The sequence below is a fragment of the Rhynchophorus ferrugineus genome, unplaced genomic scaffold (assembly GCF_030347505.1).
Source record: "Rhynchophorus ferrugineus isolate W39M unplaced genomic scaffold, kcgeb_rfMv2 rfM1, whole genome shotgun sequence".
NCBI classification, from domain to species: domain Eukaryota; kingdom Metazoa; phylum Arthropoda; class Insecta; order Coleoptera; family Curculionidae; genus Rhynchophorus; species Rhynchophorus ferrugineus.
Genome location: NW_027472580.1, coordinates 11,754,872 through 11,771,586, shown reverse-complemented (window position 1 = coordinate 11,771,586; position 16,715 = coordinate 11,754,872). Strand labels below are relative to the sequence as shown.

General features: G+C 31.0%; 3 protein-coding genes across 8 annotated transcripts in view; 2 read left to right on the top strand and 1 right to left on the bottom strand.

The window, feature by feature from the left end:
• Pgant5 (Polypeptide N-Acetylgalactosaminyltransferase 5) overlaps positions 1 to 7,305 on the bottom strand; it is a 28,330-nt gene extending 21,025 nt beyond the window's left edge. For 2 of the 3 annotated variants that reach the window (XM_076416751.1, XM_076416759.1), the window contains exons 1-2: positions 6,742 to 7,301; positions 6,227 to 6,469 (exon numbers count right to left, since the gene is read on the bottom strand). In XM_076416751.1, the coding sequence (XP_076272866.1) occupies positions 6,227 to 6,469; positions 6,742 to 6,959 (461 nt within the window). In that variant the 5' untranslated portion in view covers positions 6,960 to 7,301. Of the gene's footprint in view, positions 1 to 6,226; positions 6,470 to 6,741 lie in introns of all 3 variants that reach the window. The other variant, XM_076416742.1, reaches the window with a different exon arrangement.
• A 503-nt stretch (positions 7,306 to 7,808) lies between these two features.
• fl(2)d (Pre-mRNA-splicing regulator female-lethal(2)D) lies at positions 7,809 to 11,338 on the top strand. Its single transcript, XM_076416728.1, has 4 exons — positions 7,809 to 7,991; positions 8,104 to 8,286; positions 8,413 to 8,537; positions 9,566 to 11,338. Exons 2-4 carry the CDS (start codon positions 8,106 to 8,108, stop codon positions 10,226 to 10,228), a joined length of 969 nt encoding a protein of 322 aa, XP_076272843.1. The 5' UTR covers positions 7,809 to 7,991; positions 8,104 to 8,105; the 3' UTR covers positions 10,229 to 11,338.
• A 1,068-nt stretch (positions 11,339 to 12,406) lies between these two features.
• On the top strand, positions 12,407 to 14,783 carry RnpS1 (RNA-binding protein S1). Of its 4 annotated transcripts, none has more exons than XM_076416707.1 (6): positions 12,407 to 12,435; positions 12,953 to 13,069; positions 13,122 to 13,451; positions 13,505 to 13,655; positions 13,719 to 13,867; positions 14,501 to 14,783. In XM_076416707.1, the coding sequence occupies exons 1-6, from the start codon at positions 12,422 to 12,424 to the stop codon at positions 14,694 to 14,696; spliced, it is 957 nt and encodes a 318-aa protein (XP_076272822.1). In that variant the 5' UTR covers positions 12,407 to 12,421; the 3' UTR covers positions 14,697 to 14,783. The 4 variants fall into 4 exon arrangements, with proteins under 4 accessions (XP_076272822.1, XP_076272805.1, XP_076272833.1 ...); XM_076416690.1 differs by having other exon boundaries at positions 14,483 to 14,783; XM_076416718.1 differs by lacking the exon at positions 12,407 to 12,435 and adding an exon at positions 12,753 to 12,898.
• Positions 14,784 to 16,715: the final 1,932 nt, after the last annotated feature.

Sequence of the window (16,715 nt, the reverse complement as noted above, 5' to 3'; positions counted from 1 at the left end):
ACCGGAGTCTTCCGGGATGATCTCAAAAGTTGGTCACTCCCCAGTCGGTAGGCTTAATGCCGAGGACTATGGTTCGGAGACCACATTAAACAGTAGGTCCAGTCCAGATAAACCTTAGTAGGTAAAAGGAGATTCTAAAGTAAATTTATAAAAAATACTCTATTTTTAATTTCCCCCTGTAGTAAATAAATTTCGCTTTGCGCGCTCTCAGGTGGGTCGGGCGTAGAAAACTTGATTAAGACTTTATGGGTGATCGTATTCTACGTCTGTCTATTCTGTGAATAACGCCATGTAATCAATGTAAACGTCAAACATAACCAAACTAAATTGAAATATTGTTCATGTTATTTAAGTGCGCCTGCGCTCCTAGTCCGTAAAATATCATTCATGACAAATGTCAGACTTATGTCAAAACCACATTACTTGATAGCTTAACCATCTTTAGATTTCACCGATAAGAATTAATCAGTGATTCCAATATTAATGAGATGTAATAAAATTAAATTTGTAGTAATATTACGAACTGATCTAAAAATAAATGTTCCAAACTAACACTGCCGCCTAACGACACCGAAACCATATGAGTTATGGACATTTTCTTGGAGACCTCTGAAAAACCGAAGATGTAAAACTTTCACCAGAACCACGTCGATGATCACCAGCATCTGTCGTCATTTAATAAGGCGGTGCAACCTATTAATCAAATGTGCTGAAATTGCAACTAATTGAAAGTAGACATATGGTTATTTTTTTCTTCTAGGAACCGTGGTATTTAGACGATTTCATAAAGCTAGGACATTAATTAATCCTCGTGTCGTAACGACGTCGAAATCCTTGAACATCCGCCCAAATTATCCTCGAATGGTTGGTTAGATGCAGTTCTGGGTTTTCGGTGATATCGAGAGGAAACTTCTGTGGGCGACATTTAACGACGGATTGGATATTTAATTAGGTAACTGTACTTCGTTTCAGCATACTTAAAATGACAAAGTCGTTACGTAACCATAAAGGTCGAGTTAATTTAGAAAAACAGTAAAAAATTGTTAATATCCCCTAATTATGTTACCCTCTATCATACTGTCACTATAGTTTATTCAAAATACCAGTGAAGTTTTAAAACCAGACAATATTTTCCTTCTCATTTTATTCTAGGTAAAAAGAGACACAATGCTGTCTGATACATCCGAACATTTAACCGAATCAACCGATAAAATTTACTCAACTGTCAAATGTCTGCGAAATTCTTCAAAATATTAGTGATAATAATTAAAGGTTGTATACGGGCAAACGTTGCTTTGGCGCTTTGCTTATTTTGATAAACTTAAAATCGCTTCTTAATATTTTTGATAACTAATTGCAAATGCAGAAGTCATGCCTAGAAATCTACCTCAAAATTTTTCTCTTGTAAAAATGGCGGTTTCCATAATTTTACCTTTCCAAACGCTTTGCTAATATAAAATATTTTTAACAAAAAAATTGAACCGACTTTAAAAAATAAATAAGGAAAAAAATAATCACTTAGATTTTTAACACAAAAAAAAACATTTTAAAATAAAATATGTACATAATAATGGTTGTAATAACTAAATAACGATAAACAAAAACCTTATGGAACAAAAACCACCTTGGAAGTACACTTTTTCACAACATAGAACCTCCACCTTTTTCAAAGTCGTTTAAAAAACAAAATGTAACTTTGCAAGGCTGTCGTGAGTCAGGGGCTTCCAATGAAACTATATTGAAACAGTTCAGCTCTTCACACAGAGGACTGTCGATATCTCAAATGATGATACATTCCAGAAGAAATAACAAAAGTTAGCGTGCTATAACTAACTTTGTCAAGACTATCCCCTTTATAATAATAAACTTATATTATATAATAGATCTTTCTGATTTATTTTATATTTGTTGTCACCCCATTCTAAAAAAGCTAGGAGATGGACTTTTTTCTTATTTTTCTCTTAAATTTGTAAACGTAAATTGCTTAAATAGTACAAAAGTTTGTTTCAATATTCAATATAACAATCGCTATGTGGAAGATTATATTTGTTTGGATTTGTTTTTATTGGCTTAAATTAGATTAAAATATTTCTAGTTTCTTTCGGAGCAACTCTGAAATCGACTATAATGTAAAATCTACGCCAATCACACAGCATATGAAAAAATACCATAAAATTTCAATTAGAGCTTGTCCTTTGTATATATATTATCGAACACGTAATAAGTCTTACTACATATGTTATATTATTACACATAAATTAACTTGATTAGTTGATTTGTTGACTTCTTTCAATATTTTTTAATGATATTTTTTAGAGTCTCCTTTTTACCAACTAGGGCTTGTCTGGACTGGACTTACTGATTAACGTGGGCTCCGAACCACGGTCCTCAGTATTAAGCCTACCGACTGGCGAATGACCAGCTCAGAAATCATTCCAGAAGATATTCGGTCTTATCCAGCCTGGTTTTCTTTATCAGATTTTGCACTCTTGCCTAGGACAATCACAAATATTAATAGCAGAATTCGAACCCGCGACTATCCCAACAGTAGGAGGACCGTCCTGTCGCCTTTGCCACTGCGCCAACGAAAACCGACACCTTTGTATTATTGACAACGTATTACAGTTTTAGGTTATCTATCTACTTATGTGTATAAATTTTCTATGCATGAAGATAGATGCAAAGCAATAAAACCACATAGAGCAAATAAAAAATCCAAACTAATCATTGGCAGACAGAATTATTTATTTATATAAAAAAATTATTAAAGACAAACAATCTGTATTTTGCAAAAAAAATGTAATATTAAGCTAGGGTATACTTCACTAGCCAAACCAATATAGATTATGGAAAAATATCTCCAGGTAATATTCCACGAAACTGTTTGTCGCAGAGGACTTCAAGAAACTCGCTCCAAAGACAAGAAGAGCTTGCAGCTTCATCTGGAAACACCCAAATATCGAAGTCTTTGCACCATATGCGAATTTGATTAAAAAATGTGCTAAATGAACTCCATATGTGCTGGCCACCTTTCCTTTCCTGGCTTTTTGTGGAATGATTGAATGAATTCTGACAACATAAACATAGTCATAGCTTATTATTACTGACAGCTTAGTACATCAATGTCGAAATAGTACATCAATTTAAAGAAGGTTATCTTTGTATAACTAAGAGAACATTAAAAGAACTTTATTACGAACTCCTCAAAACTTGTCCAACAGTGACTACGAAGCACTATAGCCAGATACTGAACAAACTGAGCCAAGAACTTGGTGATAGAAAACAATGGACAACATTTCTAAGATTAACATAGATGTTGTCTATTTATATTTACTAAAAATATATACAAATTAAGTCCTAGACATTAAGTCAGAAAACTAGAATTATAGAAAAAAAATTAAAATGAAAATAAAAATATTAGCCTTGTGTTAGGGTGGTATTGTGTTTTTATGTATTTCTAATTTATAAATGTTGTTTTAGATGACGAGAAAAAATAATTTTTGAAGGCTTGCAAATATGACAGTGGTTTCGCAACAAAATATATATACAAAAAAATTAGATTAAAGTTTTTACCGCATACGAGATCATACAAAAATCATATTTTATGAGGCATGAAACTTTTCTTCGATTAGCAATTCAAAAACACTATCAGCGTTTACAACCTTGGAAACGTTAAAAATCTAAATTTGAAATGAAGCCTAACCGACGGCCGATTTAATTTTTACGAAAGTTAAACATGCTAAACGCCCGGTTTGTATATTTATTATTGTTCGGAATACAGTTCCAAATAGTTTGAATCGTTCCGTTTTTTAGCGGCTGTGATAATTAACGAATTACAAAAGCACGGCATATGAAATTACATTACGTCAAATAAATATTCTGATCACGTCTACTCCTTGAGGAGTGTATCGTGAAAATTGAGATTAAATCAGGTATGGTTAACTGTGAATCTACAATTATGTTTTGCCGGTTTAGTAGCGGCATTGGCCAAGGCGATAGGACGGTCCTCCTACTGCAGCGATAGCTGTTAATTAATATTTGCGATTGTACATTGGGTACTTCATGTTGAACCGTAAACAAAACATTTTTACAGTGCGTGTCTGAATTTGTACAGAACAGATTTACTGTTTTAGTTCAATTTAAAGAAAAAAAGCGGCTGGAGGTCATCGAATGATGTGTGAAGCTTATGACACCAACCATGCTCCATCGATTTTAACATGTGAATACTGGTTTCGACGTTTGAAGAGTGGTGAGACCACACCGAAGACAAGTGTTTTAGCCAGCTAAAAAAATAAAGACGAAGATCTGAACACATCACTCGATAATGATCCATGTAAAACGGAAAAAGAATTATTCACAATCGTTTGAAGAACAAGAGAATGATCCAAAAGCTTGTACATTTTATGCCGTATTAATTGAAGCAAAGGGACATTGAAAGGCGTTTGGACAGTTTCTTGCATCGTATTGTTACTAGTGATGAAAAGTAGTGATGAAAAGAAATCATGGTATTTGCTTGGATCAGCTGGGTGTGGTATACTATGAGCTGTTAAAACCTAATGGAACCATTAATGGGGATTGTTATCGAGTACAACTGATGCGTTTGTGTCGAGTAATCCGCGAAAACGGTTGAAATGCAAGCAAAGGCACAACAATGTTATTCTTCCGCATGACAACACTCAACCACATGTTGCAAAACCGATGAAAACATACTCTGAACCATTAAATTGGGAAGTGTTACCCCACCCACCTTGTTCCTTCTGATTATTTATGAGCCATGACCTATCCGAACAGCGCTTCACTTCTTATGAAACTACGAAAAATAGGTCGATTCGTGGGTAACCTGCAGACATACATCTTTCGAGATGGAATCCATAAATTGTCTAAAAGATGGGAAATAGTAGCGGCTAACGATTGACAAACATTGAGAATACTTCCAATAAAATACATTATACCGATTTTCACAACAAAGCTTCATATTACACAAAATGTATATTTTAAAATGATTTTATAGGTCTATTAATTATATTATTATGATAATGATATTACACAAAATATTGGATCGTGCTTTATTGGAATGCTTTTGTACTTTAATATAAAAAGCAAGTCTTGATAAAAATTATATTTTTTTATCTAATTATAATCAGTTGACCCAAATGACTATAATTATTTTAATGCTTCGACAGGTTGGGAGTAATCTACTAAAAAAAATATTTTAGATTCCATAAACCCTATACTATTTAGCCCCTTGTTTTGACCTTAGTAGATCTCGTACACAGCGAAGAAACGAGACACAAATTTGTTTAAATTTTTTTGAAATCGTATTCGGTTCTCTTAATTTTTATTTATTATCTCGCACTGTTAAATGTCAACTCATGTTTCTATAATCAAATGAACAATAAAATGCCATCTCTTATCAAATAAAATGCTTACTGAACTACATATACATACTTCTAAGAACAAATTAAGTAAACGAACCACAATTTTCGGTGAAATCATTTGTTGTGGTAATTTGTGAAAGTTGCGCGAAATTTACGTAATTACTCGACCAAGTTCAAAATCGCTTAATCCGCTATTAGCGATTGGAAACCGGCGTTCAATTGGAAATTCACTAACTCATCAGAAAATATAGGCAATGTATGTTAACGGAGAAATGCAGGTGCGAGAGGGAGGGGGGGTCATAAACCAATTATTAAGAATAACACGTAAATAATTACGTATCATGCGAACAAATAAAGGAAAATCCATAAAATGATCTAGAAAGGCCTGAAAACATATTTTCAAGATATCCTTGTAGTACAGAAAGTAAACCAGCTCACTAATTAGTTCCACAATAAAACATGCTCAAATATTTACGGCACTCCAGACATAAATTACCTTTGCAAGCGAAATAAATAAATTCATGAATTATTACCTAAATTTGAAATAAATATCATCATAATGAATTAAAAATTAACGCAACATCTTTTCCAAGAAAAAAAATTACAATATAATGTACAGAACTATATAGTTTCATAAAGCATACATAATACCCTAATAAATGTCTTAGTAATGTACACAATAATATATTTAAATAACCTTATTTTTAAGCAAATACTGATATGAACCTATTTACTTTAATAATTACAAGCTTTAATATCATTATATATCAGCAACATTTCTCTATTTTTTAAAATTATTCTATTATATGGAAACAATTTTTTTAAAACAATAAAATGTTTTAACTTACCCTTCTAATCTAACATCCTGTAGTGACCTGTTCAAAGAAATCATGTCACTGGCTAATAGATTGAACTGATTCAGCTTAAATTTTTCTTTCATCAGTTCTTCCTGACTGGAAGGAATACGAACTGCTTTACCCTTTTCGCCGGGTTTTCCTGGCACCGGTAAGACTACTGGTGCTGGGCGCCATTTCTTAAGACTTGAGGGCTCATAAGTTAATGAAAAACCTTGACTACTTGTTTCCTTGAATCTGTAATATAATGTAATAACAAAAATAATAAAACCGTGAGAGTAACGAACTTATTAAAATTCCTTTATTAAAATTTAATAATTATTAACATTTAAGTTTATAAAACATGTCAAGGTTATCAACTTTTATTAATATTAACATTAAAATTATATTAGAGTATATTGTAAGTATATAAATATTAAATATAAATGTATTTTATACAGAAACCAAGCGAAATAATTTAATTTTCAGATTTGTAAAAAAATTATAAATAAGTAGTACTGTATGTTTACCTTTTGACATGTGGATCTTCAATTTTATTTTCATCTAATGAAGGGTCATAATCTTTACTATCTGCAACAAGGGCAAGTGATTCCGGCTCCTTAGGTTTACATGAGCCACCCAGACACTCCGAATAAAAACTTAATATCACTACATCCACTAAAAACCATACTAACGAGGTTAAAAGGATTATTCTGCAGGTGTGTAACCTGAGTTTTCCGTGAAACATTTTGCTTTGATTTGTTAAAAAATAGTCTTTAAAACACTATATACATTAGAAAAATTAAGCTAGGTATCACAGGTTGAGTAGATTATGAATATATAACAAAAAACACTTGGAAACGTCTTAGAAAAATAAATGTCAAGAAGTTGAAAAAAAATGTAAACAAATTTACTGGTGTTATTGTTCTAGGGAGCCGTGTTTTTTCGACACATTTCGGTTTCAGATCGATGAAGCAGTTAAAATAGCGCAAAATAGTAGAATATTCTTTTCGCTTTCACTAATAAAATCATAATTATTTGGTTTCGCACCTAGATTTACACGTCGACATTTACACGACTCGAAGGATTTGACAACATACCACCCCACTACTTTATAAATTACATTGTTGTCTTATTTCTTTTAAAATATCCTAAAATACCAGAATTGTTGCATTAAAAATGGAGTACAAAAATAATCACAACGTGAAATTGATATTAAATTTTTACTATTTCGTATTACATATATGTTTATTACTAATTTTAAAATTACGGAAAATTATAAATAGATAACTATAGGGAGTTCTATTATTTTGTATATATTTCCATAGATGTCGCCATTTATATATAAATATAAAATTATAGATAACTTTTTCTATATATCAAAATAGTCACAAATATTAATCATTATCCTGGATATATATATATTATGGTATGTAACTATAATAATATTTAATTTGTATAAATATATAAGATTTAATATATTAATTTGGATGTAGTTATGGTTTAATTTCATATTTAAAGATTCCGATAAATTATTTATAGAAGGTATCTGTTTTATCGATAATGTTCATAGTCGATAAAAAAATCTACGCCTCCAAAAAAATTGAAAATATGAAGCGGTAACAAAATGGCGTTGACCTGTTATTAGGTTTGTTCAGATTTATCGGTTAGTTCTTTACGTTAATAAATGTTACACACAGCAAATTTAAAGCGTTTAAATGAAGGTTTAAAGACAGTTTAGTAGTGTTTTAAAGTTTTCTTTAATAGAATCTCAATAGAAGTAAGTAAAACCGGTTTAGTTTGCCACGGTTTTGTAAAATATGGCTGCGCCAACAAGCCGTTAAATGTCGATGTATCACTCTAATGTTATTAAACGTTCTGTCGGTTTTCAGACATGTCGGAACAGGGTGATGTACAACAACCTAGCAGTCCCGCCGAAAGGGATAAGGCCCCATCACGGGTGCACATATCGGAATCGGAAATGTCCACATTGACACCCACCGAATGGGTGAACCGATGGCATCAACAAGCGTCTTATATCGCTAGTTTGGAACGGAGACTCACCTTGCAAGAAGGTACTTAGTTCAGTTTCTTTTATTGTGTTTTAAATGCGCCCTGTGCTGTATCATTGTTGGTGCAGTGTAGTGAAGTGCGTCGGGTGATGAAGTTTACTATCGGTTAACACCAGTCGTGTCTTACAGGGGAAATTTTGGATCTCCGACAAGCGAATGATAGGTTAAGGGGACAGGTTCATGACTCGCAACAACGGGAGAAAATGTTGGTGCGTAGACTTACGGCCAAGGAACAGGAAACCCAGGACTATGTGGTCAGTATAAGAAGAAGGCAGCACCAAATGTTCTTAACTATGTATCTTGCAGTGGTGGATATGTGGTTTTAGTGGTTTATAGTTTATTATTATTGGAAGCCATATTTTTCTTGTTATTAATTTAAGTAATACTTGTGTGGTGATTAACGGCTGTGATCGGTAATGAAGTTTGTGGCAAGGTGTTTCAGGTGATATTAAATTAAAAGTAGAGCTTTCTTTTGTTTGTCTCAAAATAGTGTAAACAAATTTTGTGGCAGAAGAGTTCTTTTATATGACTAAGTACATTTTGGTATTGTATACCCCATTATTTTTATGAACATTTTACAGCTTATATTTCTACTTCACACATGTAATTTTTTTTTAATCTTGGCAATTCAAAAATAAAATATACAAATATATTTTGTATATTCAACAAAACTTGACTAAGATTTGTTATGTTTAGTGATATTAAAAATTTTTTGTGACTGGATATGAACTGGGATGGACCTAAGAGACATAGTTAAGAACATTTGAGTGATGTGCAAGTATTTTTCTTGTATGTTAATATTACAGAAGAAAGGTTTTGGTCTTCATTTTTGTTTATGAATTTGCAAGTGTTGGATATCATAAAATGAACATCAAAACATATGTATTTGTTGTATTAAAAAGCAGAAGTAAATAAAACAAGTCTGTATACTGATATTGATATTAGTTATTTCATTTTCTTTCTTATATGGAAGTACCAGGGAAGAGCCAATTTAGAATGTGACAAAAATACTTTAATATTTAAGGAAGTTGTATGAAATGTGTTTAAATGTCAATAATTTTAAATTACTTTTGTATACATACATGCTAGCCATTAATTTATAGATATGTGAAGGAAATGAATTATATGTAATCCTGATTAATTATAAACTTTAGCTAGTTTTGTTTAACAATCAACACTGTATCCATTTATTTTCTGGTAATAATTGATTCTTCCCATGGATCTTTCATATCTGAAAAATATTTCAGTTTCCTATTTGTGATACAATTTTTTTTTCTCGCAGTGTCAACTAAATGAATTAAAAAATTCCCAAGCACCTACGATTCCGTCACTAAGATCAGCAATGTTGGATCCAGCAGTAAACAGTATACTACAGCAACTTAGACAAGAGTTACAGGAAACAAAGACAAAACTGGAAAATACACAGAATGAACTGTCGGCATGGAAGTTCACTCCAGATAGTAATACAGGGAAGAGGTTAATGGCAAAATGTCGATTATTATATCAGGAAAATGAAGAGCTGGGGAAGATAACTAGTTCTGGTCGAATAGCGAAACTGGAAAGTGACTTGGCCTTGCAGAAAAGCTTTTCAGAAGAAGTGCGACAGTCGCAGAATGATCTGGACTGTCTCCTGGCTGATATGGATGAAGACGTTGAGGGTATGCAGAGTACAATATTGTTCCTGCAGACGGAGCTTAAAGTGTCGAAGGAACAGGCTCAGGCTTTGCAAAAGGAAATTAGTAATTTGAAAATGGGCAATGCCCGTTCTAATGGTGACAGTAATAGTGTGTGCGAACAGGAAAGGACGGATTCAGACTCGGAGCTCGATAGGACACGTGCTAAACGAGTTAGAAGGTCATCTGTGTTAAGTATTGATTACAATGATGACGATGCACTAGTGATTGGTTCGAACGGAGATGTAGCTATGTCTTCAGATGCAGAATAGTCTTATTTAATGGAAATAAAATAAGAACTAGCGTGTTTACGTAAAGGATATTCATTGGGGTAGGATTCTCTCCTTTTATGTACAGGAGTGTCTCTGAGATTTACAGAGATGTCTAAATTATTGGTCTTTTAATTTTAGAATATAATTCATTTACAAAAACATCATAAGTATCAAAAATGATTTAAAAGAATGAAAAGTTCAAACATTTATTATTGATGGTCATGAATATTAATTTTTGAAGTGTATTACACTTAGACAAATATTAAACAGAAGTAATTTTGTCATATATGTATTAATTGACATATTTAAATCACTTATACTTAAATATTTTAATGTTTAAGTCTCTTCATCTTTTTAAGTTATTAGTTTAGTTTATATACAAAAACATATTTGCAGTATGTTTAAAATAATTTTATTAATTTTTTGTTGCCGGCGATACAATATTTCATTTTGTGTTGTCAAACTATACCGAATTGTGTTTGTGACACAATATTATTAAGTTCATTTAGACATCGTGTACATAAAACATTTGAAGGTAATGTGACCCAAGGATCCCCTCAATGTAGCGCCACATTACGAAAAAGACATTAAACGCCTACCGTGAGTGAAGTTTGGTATAAACTGACGAACAGTATATGAAATTTGAAAATAAATTGTATATAAGAATTTTAGTTAGAAATTTCTCCAAATATAGTATATATTTGAAATATATACAGTGTTGTTGAAATGCACATTTTTAATGTTCCTTGTCATTAAGAGAAAAAAAAACAGCAGGTTATGTTGATCCATTTTTTGTTTAATAATTTTAATTTAATGTCTTCAACTCTTATTAATTTTTATTTAAAATTGCAGTGGTTCTGTATAGAATGACTATAGCGGTTCCATAAGAAATTGTAAGTATTTTTAGTTATGGAAATAAAAAGTGTATTAAACACTCTTAAATTTAATAAGTATATGTAAAATGTGTTGGAATTATTTTAATCCAATTTCCTTTATGTAAAAAACTCAAAATTGTACATTTTTTAAGAATCGATGTTACTATTTTTCCTAATTGCATTAAAAGTCCAAAACAGAATTATAAAGAAGAGCAAATAAATGACTATACATGTATTGAATTTTTCTTTAATGACCCCAAATATAGAATAAGTAGTACATAAAATATATATTTCTGTTTTTTATGGGCCCCGAAATAGTTTAACGTTGTCGTTGGTAAAGTAGTTATCTATCAGCACGGAGAAAATACTCCATATGTCTATTAGTGTTATATGTTATTCAATGTTTAGTTCTATAATCGAAATATATCGATTGTCACATCTGAGATATTGCATTAATAAAACTATTTGTTAATATCTAAAAGTATTATTTTAAGTTTAACATTGTTAAATCATATGATATTAAATAAAATATATAATAAAAATATTCAAATTACATTTTCAATATGACATAATTTAATCATGTCTCAACTAAGACTTGTTTTAATTTCAGATAATAGTATTGTGGTTCCTAATATATTAATACAATAGCTATTACATATTAATACAATAAAAGCAATTTATTTTGTGTACTACATATCTAATATAATCTTCACTTATGATGTCTCTTTTTAACAAATGATGTAATAAAAATATTCAAATTACATTTTCAATATGAAATAATTTAATCATGTCTCAACTAAGACTTGTTTTAATTTCAGATAATAGTATTGTGGTTTCTAATATATTAATACAATAGCTATTAGCTTTTTAACAAATGATGTAATTCCTAATATATTAATTTAAAACATTTTGTTACTGATGGTGTATCTGCTCCAATATATTCCAAATAAGGGGTGTCCGTCACCAAGAAAAATATTAATACCTTAATATTCGATAAATTATACATATATTTTTTGAAATATCCGTATATGAAATGTATATATGCCGACATTTTACATCAATATTAATATATCGGCTGTCGGATATTAATATATCGCAAACTGTATTCTATGGTTTTGTGGTTGTATTTCAATTGTGCCCAATAATAATATCTATATTGAAAATAGATAATCACTATATCACTTGACATTTACATGACATCTATTGAATGTTCTATATCTTTATTTGTAAAAGTATAATGCTACGTTAAGTATTTTTAATATTCATATTTTAGTTTTTTGCGGTTACTTCTCAGAATAACTATTGGAATATTTGGCTTATGCCATGCCTTGGGTAAGGGTTTTGCCAACCGAAAAAAAATCGATATATCGTTTTCGATATTTTTTAAAACATATCGATATAACTGAGGAAAAAAATATCGATATTTAAAAAAAATTTATATGGATATTTTTAAGAAAAAATAAAAATATTTAAATATTACGGCCTAAATTTTGTTTTTCTAAAGAACAGTGATTTTTGTGATAAACTTTTAAAATTGACCATTTGATTTCGACCAATTGATCATTTTTAAAGGTTTATTAAAGGCATGCTTTGACTAGGGACGATATAACCTAAAAATTACAAACTTGCACAAGTCAATTTATATATGCAAGTTAGAACTGTCAAATTTGTGTAAAAAGACGCCGAGAGGTTATCTGCTTTTTTATACGGGAATTAAATTTTTTTATTTCTCTCAATAGTTTGTTATATGTTATGTTAGTTTAACATATTAATTCACTAACACACATCTTATTATGTAAGTAAAATTATATAAAGTTAATGTTTATTTGCAACGAGTTATGTACGTTAGGGCAAAACCTGGGACCGACTCGGACCAAGAACAAAAAGATAAGAAAAAAGAAAGGGGTAGAGAAAGGAAGAGACGGTCAGAATCAGGATCTAGCAGTAGTGACGATAGTCGTAGCAGGTGAATAAACAAAAAAGTTATATTTTCAATTATGAATACATTTTCTTAATAGTTCTTCAGATAGTAGCTCCTCAAGCTCAAAATCTTCAAGTAGTTCAAGTTCGGCTACATCTTCGAGATCGAGCAGTTCGAGTTCTGATACTTCCAGTTCATCGAGCGATCATGAAAGGACTAGACCAAAACGAAGATCCAGATCATCTGTTAAAAAAATAAAAAGTCGTAGTAAGAGCCGCGAACATAAGGATAAAGAAAAGGACAAAGATAGCAAGGAAAAAAAAGATGATAAAGAAAAAGTAGATGTTAAGAGGGAAGAGAAAGACAAAGATCGAGATAGGAAAATTACTCCATCCAAAGATGACAAAAATTCTAGGCATAGATCTAGGTAACTTGTTTGTTATTCTATCTGTTTTGGTTGTGTTAATTATTTCTTAATAGGTCACGTTCTCCAAGAAAACGACGTAGGAGGTCACCAACTCCAAGACCTACCAAAATACATATTGGCCGGCTGACAAGGACCATCAACAAGGATCATATTATGGAGATCTTTAGTAACTATGGTACAATAAAAAGTGTGGAATTTCAAAAGGTAGTAATTTAATGAATATGAATTTGTTTTTTAGTGGTTTTATGTGAAATATTTAAATTTCAGGATCATAATCATCCAAATTTGGGGAAAGGGAACTGTTATGTTGAGTATAGTAATGCTGATGAAGCTGAAAATGCTATGAAACACATGGATGGGGGCCAAATTGATGGGCAAGAAATTACAGCAGCTCCAGTGTTAATTCCAAAACCAAGGTAATTTTAATGTTCTACAAAAGTTTTTTGCTTACCAATATTAATCAATGATCATGATGAAAATTTTTTTGCTTGAACAGTTATGTATTAAAAAATTGGATTAATTGAATTATTAATAAATATTCCAAACATTGGGTTTGGAATTTGCTTTTGATATCCTTTTCTCTAGCAGCTCTTTGTTTATGTTAATTCAATTTTTCAATGTCTTTGCATCAATTCTCAATGCTTCGGTATCTGAGGTGTTTTTGCATTTATTTGAACTCCTACACTACAAAATCGTTTTTTATTCTAAATTGTAATAATTGTCTTAAAAATACCGACATAAAATGTGATTTATTAATATGAACTAACTTAATAAACAAAAAGTTGGAGCAAAAAAAAGTGTAATTTCATGCTTTTATACCTTCAGCTTTCTGGTGACTAAGATGCTATGTCACTTCTGTTTTATGATTTGTGATCAATTTTTAATATACATAGAATTTTAAAATGAAAAAAATAGAAAGAGAAACAAGAAAAGCAACTGGTTTGATTTGATAGAGAATTCCTTATTTGCATGTATTATTAGTCATAAGAAATATCCCCTATAGCATTGATATATATCTACATATGATTTAGGGTTTTCGCGAATTTCAGACCACCTCCTCCAAGACGTTCACCGCTTCCAATGCGTCGACCACCGAATTATCGAAGGACCCCTCCCAGATTCAGACGGCGATCGCCACCAAGACGGATGCGTAGTCCTCCACGACGAAGACCCGCACATTCACGAAGCCCACCTCCGCGAAGGAGGAAGCCAAGATCAAGATCCAGCTCGAGCAGTTCAAGATAAGCTATAAGGTTCAGTTTTGATTTATAAATATGTATCCTTTCATCAATTTGATATAAGTGAGTGACACAAATAAAGTGTTTAAAATAACATGTCGTTTTATTATGGTTGCAAAAGTTGTATGTCCCGAAAAATAAATCTTATCTTTTACTTGACACAAAAAAAGTATAAAAAGTATATACATTCCCATTTTGTAACGATGCGGTGTTGTTTGTGTAAAATCAAAAATGGTCTTGGTATAGAGGATTTGGTTCCTATCATTTTTTCTCACAGGAAGTAATAATAACAGCTTTTTAATGATTTTTTATAAAATTAGTTAAATGTTTATGGAATAAACAGTCAAAAAAAATTTACAAAACCAAATATAATTATTTTTTTAATAAATAAAAAACCTCTGTGTAACTAGTGCTCAAAAACAACTCAATTACGCTTACATTACCGAACTAAAAAAGAAACCTAAATAAAATTGCGCTTAAAACTCCTGTTGATATAAATTATAAGTACTCCTGTTTGCAATACTAGGAATTAACACGATAAATTTTCCAAAAAATCATTCGGTAAAAGTAAGGGAGTATTATAAACAATTCAGTATTACAAACAATTTCAAATGATCAGTTATTTTACGATTTATTTGATTTGGAAAATAAAATGTAAGGAATAACAAAGCATCAAATGTTTGTTCAGGCTAGAGAGAAGTTGGAGGAATTGTTAGTGAATATAAATTTGTTCTAAAGTATGTCCTCCCTGACAATTAAAAAGATGAATTTTAAAATTCTCGTTAATACCGTAAATCTAGATTTGTCAGATTTAATCCCAAAGGTAAAAATTTAATCTGCCAAATTTGAAGTGTTTATTAACAACTAATGCACTTCATCAAAATCTATGACGTCAACACCTAGCAATGTTACTGTTACTTACTAATATAAACTCTAATTGTTATTACTGAGGTTTTAAAGTATTTTGTGAACATTTAGCATCATGATCCATTAGTACCAACCCAAATCGAATTTTATAGATTGATTCGGTTAGATGTTCCAACGCATCAGATGTGTTCTATACCTTTTTTTAATTGGGGTAATATGAGAAGAAAAAATCACGGAATTTAAAACGAATCTTACATTTTACATCACCTATGACTTACATTGGCTGTTTTATTCGAAGGACTATGGATGGTTATTAACCCTTTGGTTTTCCATTTTTATTACTAAGAAATAATTAAGTGTACCGAGGACAAACTTGAAGTTCTCTCAGAAATACATCAGCTTCAGATAGGTAAAAAATACACTAGTTAATATCAAGTAATCCAGATTGATTTATATTGTTTTTGTTAAATCGATGCTGTTAAGAATTCTTAAGAAATGTTTTTTTATTGGCATTTTCATTTATATTATGTGACTTAAGGCTCACGTCTTAAACATATACATCTCAATGATTGTTCTTCATACTTAGAAACTAGATCTGCATCAAAATACTCATTTAGTACTCGGATCAAAGAGCTCTATTTAATATTGGACACTATAAAGCAAAAAACTCTTTATTAGAATAATAATACCATTGATAAATGCGTTCTAAGGAGTAAACCGAAAAGGAGCTTTATTACTCCATTAAAACTTCAAATAGGAGCTACCATTCTCCATGCTGAAAAACCTCTTCCAGTCGATACTATCTAGTATCTTATTTAAGAATAAATAAGGAGAGCTCAACCAATCCTTGGTTTTTCTTAAATAGAGGGGAGCGACGTCGTAAAAGTGTCTTACATATCTCCCATTACAAACTCATCTCACTAACTCTGAGTTTTATTGATAGCTATATAATGTTGGATTAATCGAGGAAAAAGTATCCACATCCAAAGCGGATAACCAATCAAGATCACCATGATATGTATATTACTAATATTACTAATAAATAATCAAATTTATGAAATGTATAAACCCAGTGTGTTTTAATAATAATGGGGTGAAAACTCCTAGTATGGAAGGTATTCTCAGTAAACTTAGGAATATGCAGGAATGGTTTTATTAC

What these genes read in the sequence shown, in the direction of transcription:
- RnpS1 (XM_076416690.1), top strand. An exon ending in AATTCTAGGCATAGATCTAG is followed by an intron (nt 13,452 to 13,504) that starts GTAACTTGTTTG and finishes ATTTCTTAATAG; the next exon opens with GTCACGTTCTCCAAGAAAAC. An exon ending in GTGTTAATTCCAAAACCAAG is followed by an intron (nt 13,868 to 14,482) that starts GTAATTTTAATG and finishes CATATGATTTAG; the next exon opens with GGTTTTCGCGAATTTCAGAC.